This window comes from Sipha flava, unplaced genomic scaffold (genome assembly GCF_003268045.1).
Source record: "Sipha flava isolate LNK unplaced genomic scaffold, YSA_version1 42_pilon_pilon, whole genome shotgun sequence".
In the NCBI taxonomy this organism is placed as follows: domain Eukaryota; kingdom Metazoa; phylum Arthropoda; class Insecta; order Hemiptera; family Aphididae; genus Sipha; species Sipha flava.
In genome coordinates, this window is record NW_020273159.1 from 627,244 (window position 1) to 639,146 (window position 11,903).

General features: G+C 27.3%; 1 protein-coding gene across 2 annotated transcripts; it reads left to right on the top strand.

The window, feature by feature from the left end:
• The first annotated feature begins 611 nt into the window (after nucleotides 1-611).
• LOC112689116 (ubiquitin carboxyl-terminal hydrolase 47) lies at nucleotides 612-11,897 on the top strand. Of its 2 annotated transcripts, XM_025562639.1 has the most exons (25): nucleotides 612-799; nucleotides 861-945; nucleotides 3,312-3,388; nucleotides 3,482-3,730; nucleotides 3,798-4,097; nucleotides 4,169-4,490; nucleotides 4,983-5,155; nucleotides 5,217-5,391; nucleotides 5,457-5,578; nucleotides 5,646-5,839; nucleotides 5,906-6,086; nucleotides 6,179-6,394; nucleotides 6,473-6,823; nucleotides 6,909-7,089; nucleotides 7,155-7,390; nucleotides 7,463-7,586; nucleotides 9,761-9,868; nucleotides 9,939-10,059; nucleotides 10,130-10,199; nucleotides 10,258-10,375; nucleotides 10,545-10,813; nucleotides 10,887-11,005; nucleotides 11,073-11,337; nucleotides 11,415-11,554; nucleotides 11,665-11,767. In XM_025562639.1, exons 4-25 carry the CDS (start codon nucleotides 3,485-3,487, stop codon nucleotides 11,765-11,767), a joined length of 4,134 nt encoding a protein of 1,377 aa, XP_025418424.1. In that variant the 5' UTR covers nucleotides 612-799; nucleotides 861-945; nucleotides 3,312-3,388; nucleotides 3,482-3,484. The 2 variants fall into 2 exon arrangements, with proteins under 2 accessions (XP_025418424.1, XP_025418423.1); XM_025562638.1 differs by lacking the exon at nucleotides 861-945 and having other exon boundaries at nucleotides 613-799; nucleotides 11,665-11,897.
• Nucleotides 11,898-11,903: the final 6 nt, after the last annotated feature.

Here is an 11,903-nt window from a genome sequence, read left to right on the forward strand (position 1 = left end):
CATAGTACACAAGAATAATAATTACTAATAAACTTTAATAACTATATGTATTACTTTAAAATATCAAAAAAATTAAAATATAAGCAATAAAATAAAAAAACAATATAAATAAATAATTTAAAAAAAATTATAAAAAAAAAAAAATAATTAAAATAATTAAAACAATCAATCATTATAAAAACATGTAATTTGCTCCAAATGTTTTTGTTTTACATTTGTGTTAGATGATTTTAAATTTATTTATTACAATATTACAATGGTACTTTTCTTGCTCTTATAGAGGCAAATTTATCTATGACATTATCAAATTAAATTGTTTTAATTACATATTTTTCAAATTTCGTGAAAAATATTACATAAGTAGTGTTGAAATTTGCGCCCCTTTAAGAACTGCACCCCTGACCTAAGCCCTCTTGTCCTGCACTCTATACGGCACAGGTTTTGGATCTTGAGCATATAGAGAAGTTGAAAAAATAAAAATCAACTGATCACTAGAGTAGCGAAATATCAGTTTTGATTTCATGGAATAATCAAAATATCGTTTTACAACTGCAATACCATTTTACATGAAGGTCATCGTTCATCCTTTAGCTGATAAGCCAAACGTGTGTTTGATAAGAAGCCAAAGCGCACTGGTATAATGTAAATGTTCCGTTTCAAAGAAAATAATTTCCCCCGTCTTTTCTGATCACTGGCATAGCGCGAACATATTTTTTCGCTGGTCCAGTGTGTCGTGCGAATCCCTCTTTTCGTTCGACTAAACTGTTACTTGTCCGTCGTTTCGATCGTAAATTCAACGGTAAGTATTTTTAATGCTATTGAAACGTAAACAATACATTATTATTATAAATTTATTATAGTCTGAACATAAATGCGGACCTTCATACATACCTATTTCCTCATCACAATTTAGTCCAAGGATATGAATTATAATTGTGGTTTTACGTAATATATTCGTTATCGTTGTTTTTTTCATACATTAAGTTTAGAAGCTATAGTTTTTTTTAGTATTTGATAACTATCCATTGTTATTTAATTTAATTTAGAACCAGTATGTAGTAGAACATTTTTTATTTAGCTAACCATTAGTCAGGGATCTATCCCCTATACCACTATGTTACATATACCCATTTTAATCGTTATTCATAAAAATGTTGGTTCAATTGTATGTGTATTAATATATTTTAATGATATGAAAATAAATGATTTTATTTAGTAGTATTTAATAATGAAGACTAATAGTATACAGGACTAATGGTTTTTCTAAAATAAAAATATAAAGAAGACTAAATTTCATCAAATGGATAAATGAAATTGAGAAAAGTGTCATGGGTATTTTGTGATTATTGTGTGATAAGAATGTGCCAATAAGACTGAAAGGTAGATGGAATGAGGCAGTGTTGTATGAATTGGAATTTTGAACAGTTAACTTATGAATGGGTAGAGTGGACATTTTAATATTAAGATGGATGTATAGATGTGTTGAATTACTAGAGAGAGTAGGATTGACATCAACATAAAAAAATAGAGAAAATAGGTTTATAGATGGTTTGGAAATAATATGTAAAGAGCTGTCATGAAAATGAATGTAAAAAAAAAAAAAAAAATAGAAAGGGAGAAAAGGTTGGTTGGAATTGAGTATGATATGAGGGTAGCTGATAACCAAATAAGTGTTTAGAGGACTGTGTAGAGTTGGGGAATGGTCAACCCCATATATTTGACATAGAAGAAGGCAAGATTAGGGAACGAAAACAGATTCTTTAAAACTAATATAATAATTTATTACTTATATAATTATGTTTATCCTTTATTAAAATATTTTCATGGATTTTGGATATTTTCTATTGTTCATCATAAGTGAAAAAACCTTTTGTATATAAAGGCTGTATTTACTGCATTCTTATTTATATGACTGAATTATTTTAAATTCAAAATCTAAACTAATGACAGTTTAAAACGAATATTAATTCATTAATGGTTGATTAATGTGATGATATGTACTAATGTACCTACTACAGTTTTTTTTTTTTAAAAACCCCATATGAGTTCACTATAATTGAACATTAAATCAATATTAACTATAATTAGTAGCTTTAAAAATCCAAATTATAAAAAATAAAACTAACAGAATAAGTTAATGAAACAAGGAAATTAAAAAAAAAAAAATGAAGCATTTATAACTTGTGAAAATAAATGATTAAAAGTAAGAAAATTATTCCAATTAATTTAATTATAAAATATATGCTCATCAAACTTATAACATATATTTTGTTTTATTTTATATACAAAATAAAAAATAAAATTTTAATATGAATTAGAGTTGAACAATTGTACTTTTTATTTATCCAATTTAAAGTAATTATTATTAATTAAGTCAATATATGATAAAAGTAACCGTTTTCAAATTGACAAAACATATCTATAAATTAATGAAACTTAATTTTATATATTTATATAATAAATAATAATTAGTTAACATTGATTTTTCAAAATTTCTGGTTTAACCTTGAATTGCATATTGTTATCCAAGTATGAAAGATTTTAACTAAATTTTACGAGTTTTCATAATTTTTCTTATTTATATTGCATAAACAAAATTGTATTTCTAAAAATAAAAAAAAGTGACATTAGTGTGCAAGTTAGTATTAATGCATATTGTAGGAAATGAGAGACAAATGTATGGTTTGTGAGAGTGGAAGTAAGATTAGTCTAATTTTGACACTCTTTCTGACCCTATAATACGTCATGGGCTGCCTTTAGAACTTGGCTCTTTGACAAACACCTAGAAATAAATCAGACTATGTTCTTATATTCTCAACAAATTTTATATCTACTGAAAACTAGTAAATTTACAAAAAAACTTTATTAAAAAATGTATTTTCATATAATATTTTTTAAAATATATAAATGTTGATTTCTATGTTATAAAGTATATTTTATCATGAACAAATTAAATTGTTTTTCTTTGAAATACATTTTCTAAAATTAAAATTTGTAGCATCATAATTTCAGTTAGTTTTTATATATATATATATATAAAATAAAAAATAGAGTGTACCAATAAAGTATCCAATTATTATATTTTCAGTATTAAAGTATGTAAACTTACTAGTGACTCATTGAATGCAGTCTCAACATTAAACTGTTTCACCAATCAAAAATGAGATAAAAATAGTGGTAGTGGTGGGAAGTATTTTTCTGCTAAACTGTAGTTGGCTATCACAATTAATTTACTATGTTATGATATAGTTAAAATTATTTCAAAATACTTTGTTATTCGATACCAATTTTATATTTTTGATCTTTTACAGAAACATGTAAGGAATCATATTTTGACCACCATAAAGTTTATCTTTATTTATTGTTTGAACACAGTTAATGTTTTAACGTATGTATATACTTGTGTATTCTTAATAATTTAAAACAATTAAATAACCTTATACTGTATAGTAAATTGATATTTTTACATGTTAAAATGTAGGAAATGGTGAGTGTTATTGAGGATTCTGAAGGCGATGATCAAGCTAAATGCCTGGTGCGCAAATTCAGCAACCCTCATGACAAATCTACTCATAATGATGAATTTGAATGTTATATTGATAAAAATAAAACTGTTCGTCAGTTTGTTCACATTGTTTCTCAATATTATAATTTGGATGTCGATTCGTTTTACCTTACATTTAGTTCGTTCAAAGCAGATTCTAATTCTGAAATCATAACAGGGAATAAGGTATTTATAACTAGTGACTTTGTAATATTTATTTTCCAAATATTTTAATTAGTTATTATAATTTCAGCCAATTTTAGTAGAAGATGATGATCGGTCTATGTTTGATATTGGATTGGTATTTGGTGAAGGCAGTCAAAATCGTTTTGTACTGTCAGAGAATGAAATTGAAGAAGAAGAAGAGGCTGAATGTATTATACGCATATCTAAAGATATAAAATCTTTTTCAATACCTGTGACTAAAACTGAAACTGTATCCCAAATGTACCTTCGAGTACTTCAGTTATGTCTACTTGATGATTTAAATGTAGATCATTTTGTTTTGACATTTAATTCCTATACAATTGATGCAACTGCTGAATTAGTCAAAGTATGTCAAACTTTATATAAAATATATAGCTTTGCTAATTTATACTTAAAAAATATTGTTTAAATATGTAGCAAAGGATAACAGAAGAAGATACAAGATTGCTAAGTGAGATAGGTGTTGTGTTCCACAAAGGAGTGAAAAATCGTTTTGAATTATCATTGAGTGGTTCACCAGATAATATGGAAAATGATATTTCCTCAAAATTGAGTTCTACTTCAGATCAGAAAATGGAAAGTCAATATTCCAAAATTCATCCTTCGGTTCGTCGAAATGGTCTAGATTCATCTTCTGTTTTAGAAAATAACATTATAGAACCAACATCCACAATGCCAATGCTTGCTCTACCTTCAACTCGTATGCTCTATAACCATTCAACTGAAAGAACTTTTACAGGTTTGATTATTTTAGTAAATTTTTATATGCTGTATAATTTAATAACTTTTGAAATAAAGCAATTTAACTAAGTTGACAAAATGGTTAAATTTTCTAAATTAATCATGTAATGTTTAAATATTCTTTTAGGATAAAACAAATAGTCATTATAAATTAATCATGAGTTTAGGTATGATATTGTAAAAGTTCAGCATATAAAATATATATATATATATGTAAAAATATGTAATTACTAATAAAGTAAAATAATGTAACCCAATTGCTGGTTATACCTATTAAATATCACAAAAAAAAACATTGGATTAGTAAAAAATTAGTTAATGAGTTATTGGAAGTTTAGAATGTCAAAAATATTGATTGAAATAATTACAAAAATTTATCCTTGTATAATTGAGTTCTGTAAATACTTAAGTTTTAAGTGTATTGTGATCTGACTAAAATGTATTTTAAAAAAAAAAGGTAATTTTGTAATACAATTTATTATATTTTTAGGATACAGAGGTTTAGTAAACCAAGCAATGACATGCTACCTTAACAGTTTATTACAGGCTTTGTATATGACACCAGAATTTAGAAATGCTTTGTACAAATGGAAATTTGATTTTAATATTGACGAATCAAAATCAATTCCATTTCAACTTCAAAAATTATTTTTAAACTTACAAGTTAGTATTTTATAAAAGTATTGGCATACATTTTTTTTAAAAAACTTTATTTTCCATATAGACTTCACCCCGGCACAGTATTGAAACAACAGAACTTACACGTAGTTTTGGCTGGGATTCTAGTGAAGCATGGCATCAACATGATGTTCAAGAATTATGTAGAGTAATGTTTGATGCCCTTGAACAAGAATTTAAAAATACTACTCATGTTGATCTCATAAACCAGCTTTATCAAGGTTAATTTTAATTCAAATAATATGTATGTTCTTTTAATTTTTATAAATAAAACAATTTATTTCAGGTAAAATGATTGATTATGTGAAATGTCAAGAATGTGGAATTGAAAAATCAAGAGAAGATACATTTTTGGACATACCTCTTCCTATACGTCCATTTGGGAGTACTAATGCCTATGGATGTATAGTAAGAATTATTTTTACAAATACTTTTTTTATTTAATCAACATAAATGAAATTGTAAACTAATCTAGATGGAGGCACTGCAAGGATTCACCCAGCCAGAAACATTAGATGGCAATAATCAATATTTTTGTGAACGTTGTAATAAAAAATGTAATGCTCATAAAGGTTTAAAATTTAGCAAGTTTCCATACATTATGACATTACATTTAATGCGTTTTGATTTTGATTACAACACTATGTATCGTATTAAATTAAATGACAGGTAATAAATTGTTGTCATAAATATAATAATGCAAATTTATTATGCCTTTTATTTATAATTTTTCAGAGTTGTATTTCCTCTAAAACTTAATTTAAACAGTTTTATATCAAATAATAAAAATAGTATGGACAAAGAGGAAGCACTTTCGGAAGGATTTCCTGAAGAATTGTTTGGATCTAGCAGTAAGTGTGATGATAGTAGTTACACTGGCACTGACAGTTCATCGGCATTAGATGAAATTGATCAGGTAAATTAAAGAAATGTAATGATTATTATATGCATTATACTGTATCAACTAATATCACTTATTTGAATTAGTAAATAAATTATTTCTTTCAGGACGAAGATGAAGGTATTGACCTTAGCCAACATAAGCATGAGGATAAACGTGGAGGAGACATGAACTCCGAAAATGAATTAATTGGGCCATATATGTATGAACTTTACGCCATCATGATACATTCTGGTAGTGCATCAGGAGGACATTATTATGCATATATTAAAGATTTAAAAACTGATCAATGGTTCTGTTTTAATGATCAGTCTGTAACAATGGTAAATTTGATTATTTGTTTTATATTATATATCTTCAATATTATTTTTAATATATATAATTGTATATGTTATTATTAGATTACAATGGATGATATTGAAAGAAGTTTTGGTGGAGGTCCTGTACGAGGAGGATATTATTCTGGCCAATTCACTTCTAGCACAAATGCATATATGCTCATGTACCGACAAATTGATCATAGAAGAAATAAAAATGCTATGGATCAAGAAGAATTTCCACCACATTTAAAAGAACTTCATAATTTATTAGAGAGAAAAGCTGAAGAAGATAGACAAATGAGAGAAAGAGAAAGAGACATGTACAAAGTACCTGTCCATTTAGCTGATTTTATGGAGTGTGGTGTACGAAGCTGGCAATTTGAATGTAGCAGGACAACCACTGTTGATGATTTAAAAGCCATGGTTGTTGAGGTAGTAATTTATTTTGAGTTTCAATTATATGTTCTCGTTAGACAATATATATTTGATTACAATTTATTATTTTTTTAAATTTTAGCATTTTAAAGTTACCAAACCATGTCAGATTGTTATTTTTAATAAAGTGGAACAAAAAGTTGTTGACAATTTGGAGTACAAAAATAGTTTGGTATGTCACCTAAAATATTCCTCTCCATGTGTTTTGTTACTTCAAATGGTTGACTCAGAAGATAATGGAAGTTCAACAGCTACTCCAGGATGTAAGAATAATGATAACAAATAATAATATAATTACTTAAGTTTTAATGTTGGATCTTGTCATCAGATGTTATTATGAAATTATTTATGATAAACCTGGATGACAATGAAGAAGATATTGATGTAAGTCAACCAGTTGAAATTGAAATTGAAGAAAACAAACAAATAGGAGATCTTAGTGAGTTACTTTACTCGCAATATGATATATCCAGAGAATCTGTGTTACATTTTACTGTACAAAGCAGTTCAAAACCATTAATACTGGAAAAAAATGTTCCATGTTCCTCAATTTTCACCAATTATGTATGTATTAATGAAATTCAAATATGATTTTATTTAATGTATCACTAAATAACTTCAATATTTCTATGATAGGTATTTGTATTTATTGAACGTCGTTCTATTGGTCGATCAGCCATTATGCAGAAGATGAAAAATATAATCGTACGAAGCGATAATACAATTTTATTACAGTTTGTCATGCCAACTAAGGATGCAGGTATATTGTTATTGACAATGAAAACATAATTTATATACCCATTACATATAGTAAAATAAAATGCATTTCTCAGAGTAGTGTAATAAAGATGAGATTACTATTAATTATTACCTTTGCAGGAATTCAAACCTTTTATTTAAAATAATTTATATATATATATATATATATATATATATATATAAATATAAATAAAATAATTAAATAATTATATTATATAAAATATAATATATAAAATAATAAATTTTAAAATAATTGATATATATATATATATATATATATAAATATAAATTATTTTAAATAAAAGGTTTGAATTCCTGCAAAGGTTTTTCAATGTATTTAAGTGGCCTCTATACTATCAATTACTTTGCGCAATACAATATTGTACAATATTTTTATGCGGTACTTAGTTTTAAATCATGATTAACTAATTTTTTTTTTTTTTTTTAAGGCCTTTGCGACCATCTTGCCATAGAACAAATCCTTTCCCATTCTTCTCTATTCTTCGCTACTTCCTTCCAGTTCCTATGATCACATTCCGCTCCGCCAGCATTTAGGAAATCTTTTTTAATTCCATCTTCCCAGCGTAGCCTTGGTCTACCCAGTGGTCTTTTTCTCTTTGGGTTTTCTTGGAGTACCCTTTGAACCATTGAATCTTGCTTCCTAACTGCGTGTCCTGCCCATTCCAACTTACTCCGTTTGATCTCGTTTATAATATTTGGTTTATTGAAAAGCTCCGTCAGTTCTTGATTATGTCTTTTTCTCCATCCTTGAAGCTCTTGATCATATATAGGTCCATATATTTTACGAAGTATCTTCCTCTCAAAAACTGCTAATCTTTCCTCCTCAGTCTTTCGTAACGTCCAACATTGTGAACCATACATGACTATTGGTCGTATGATTGTCAAATACAGCTGAGTTTTAACCTCTTGACATGACTATCGAGCTTAGTAGTTTGCCTAGTGCATAGAAGCATTTATTTCCCATTTTTATTCTTTGTTGAATTTCAATTTGACATTCATTCTTCTGCGTTACAATCGTGCCCAGGTTAGGGACATAGAAGACCGATAATAGTTTTTATATAACGACTTCTTGCGCTCAATGTTCCATATATGGAACAATTATATTTATGTGAATTGCTATTTATAAACTCTTTTTAGCACGGAATTCAATATTATTATTTATATACTCTGTTCAAAATAAGAAACGTAAACGGCGGCGGACAGATTTTTCTCCCACCGTGCGTCTATTTTACCGACGACAGCCGCTGACATACGACCGTTGTCGACGTATTAACGTTCGTTGTGTTCCGACTGTTGTATGCTAAGCTGACATATGGTAAATACGGCCCAACGTGTAACGCAGCGCCACGCCGTGCCGGTCCCGTGAAAAAATAGGAAACAATGCATTTTAAGTTAATTGTTCGCGTCACTGGTCAACAATAGAATGAGGCGATGCTCTCGCTGGCGACGGTGTCAAAGCTCGATAAGCGTAGTGAGGCCACGCCCATGCGCAAAAGTCGACCGTCGTCTACGTTTTTTATTTTGAACAGTGTATAGACCAGAAAATAAGCTAACCATTGACGTTTTTTTTTTTTTTATATATGTAACCTCCTTGATTTTATTTTAATTATTATAAATAAGGAAAAAAAGAACATTTTGAAATTAGTACTTATGCCGTTTTGGAACAGCTTTATATCACCTACATACGATATTGGATAGTTTTCTGGAAACATATCTACCGACATCTATACAGATTCATTAAAACTACACATTACAATCATATCAACAAAACGAAAGCCAATATTAACGGCTTATTAATTGTTCCAAATGTGGAACATTGTGCAGTGTAGGGTTAATAATAGTTCAATAATAAAATTGTTTCATTTTGCTTTAACATGGCGACTCTAATTCAACTGAAACAAAAAAAATAATTTTTATACAGTATTATGCCTATGCATACAAATTATTCAATACTTGCACCGTATGCTCAATATATGTATCTGACACAATAAAATTGATTGTGTATAAGTCACTTTAATCAAAGATTCTATTTAAAATGTTAGTACTATAATCTATCAGAAAAGATTCAGAACAAATACTATTCCTTCTTCTTGAAATGTTTAATACAATTAACTTCAATAATGTAACAACATTTTTCATTTATTTATTTTATAGAAACTTTACAAAAATTGAATAAATTGTACAATAAAAATTCAGTCAATGACCATAATGAAGACTTGTCCAAGGATTCATTTGAAAAACAAATCATAGAAGTCATAGATGGTTTGTATTTGTTATTCACCATTAAATTTATATTATTTTGTTTGATATTTAAAATTCTATTTTCCAATAGAATGTGAGCTGTTAACTGATGACAATAATTTAGTGCCACATTCTGATGATATGATTATTTTAGCCCCTGGCAATGGAAGTGGCGACCAAAGTGAGGACAGTAGCATAACAGACAGTGAAAGGTTACTATTTATAAACAAAAAAATCAATTAAATAACTTATAATATTTTATAATGTGTAATTTTGACTTAGAACTATCAAAGGGGATGCTGTCGAAGATTATCAAATGGATTCTCCAGCATTTGAACATGACCCTATAAAAGTATAACTTCATATTTCTTAAATGATATGAATAGTATTAAAAATTTTAATAATTTCAGGTGTATGAAAATGGTAGATTAGATGAGAATTGGGATGGAACAGAAGATGACGATGATAATGATAATGAATTCCAGTTAAATGAAAAATATTTTTTCAAAGCAGCCAAAAAAGATGATGGTATTTATAAAATCTAACTTTCCATAAATGTTATTGTTTTATTTACCAATATTTTATAAATTATTTTATTGAATATTAAGTTTTAAAAAATGTATTAATATAAATTGTTTGTTATTTAATTAGAGTTCAAATGTAAATGAATTGAAATGTTATACTTAATATATTTTAGGAAAACTATATGCTTATGTTGATAAACGTATGACTGTCAATGAACTTAAAAATCATTTAGTGCCATACATTCACATACCATCAAATTTCATTATTTTAAATCGCTATAAGTCTGACACAAATCTTATAATGGAAGAACTAGCATTGCCCAGCAGTTCTTTAGAAGATTTAAACTATTCTGACACAATTCAAATCTCAATAGGTCAAGCATTATGTGATGGTGAATATCGTGGTACTATATTTTGGCCTGAACCTTTGGATCAAACTCAAGTAAATAATTGTTTATAGAAACATGAATAACTAGTAAAAATAAACAAATAAATTAATTGGTATTATTTTTTAGACGGTTATGAAAAAAATGTTCGATTGGATTATTACGGTGGGAACTTCAGTTTTAGATACCAAAAAAGAGTTATTAACAAAGTTGAAAATAACACAGAACATCGACATTCCGTTAGAGAGGTTTGTAATTTATTATGAATTTCTTACTGTTTGATTATTTTCTAAATATTACATATTTATTTCATAGGTGTCGTTTACGTAAGAAAAAAGAAGATGCACTAATGCGATGTTATTTTAATGAAGAAATCTGGAATGAAGATATTGGCCAAGGTTGGGAGATGGTCATATTGGATTTAAAAGATCGCTGTGAATTAGAACTGAATAAAACCAAACGACTTCTGTTTGTCAATCACGTAGAAGAACATGGTTTGCAACAACGTTTGATTAGTGAAATGGAATTTGTTGTTGACATAGCATCCACAACATCTGCTAATACACAACTTGCTACTGAAGTAAGAATACTAAATTATTATATTTTTTGTTGTCTATGTTAATATTTTATCTTAAAATATAAACCATTTGTATTTAGATATCTAAAAAACTGAATATACCCGAAGATAAATTAGAATTAGGTTACATGTACGGTCACTCTACTGATATAATTTGGAAAACTAGTGTGTCTAATTGGTCATTTAGTTTATCTGATGACAATACCATTCTATTTTGCAGGTGAAGAAATTTATTTATTTGTATAAAAATAATATTGATTACTAATTTTAACTCTGGTGCTTTAAGTTATTTATTGTTCTTGATTTTGAATTGAACTTTTAATTTTTTAGAAATGGTTGTATTGATTTGACCAATAAAGAAACCCCAAACAAGTGGCAAAGAGCAAAACGCAAAGAGCATTCTTTAAGAATACAAACCGTCAATAATGATTAAATATTCATTAAGTGTTGGGTAAATTTTAAATTATTTATTTTGTAAACATAAATTGAAGGAGGTAAAATCACTTACAAATACTTATTTTGATCTGTCTTTTAAAAAATAAAATATTTTCTACAACCTCTAACCTATA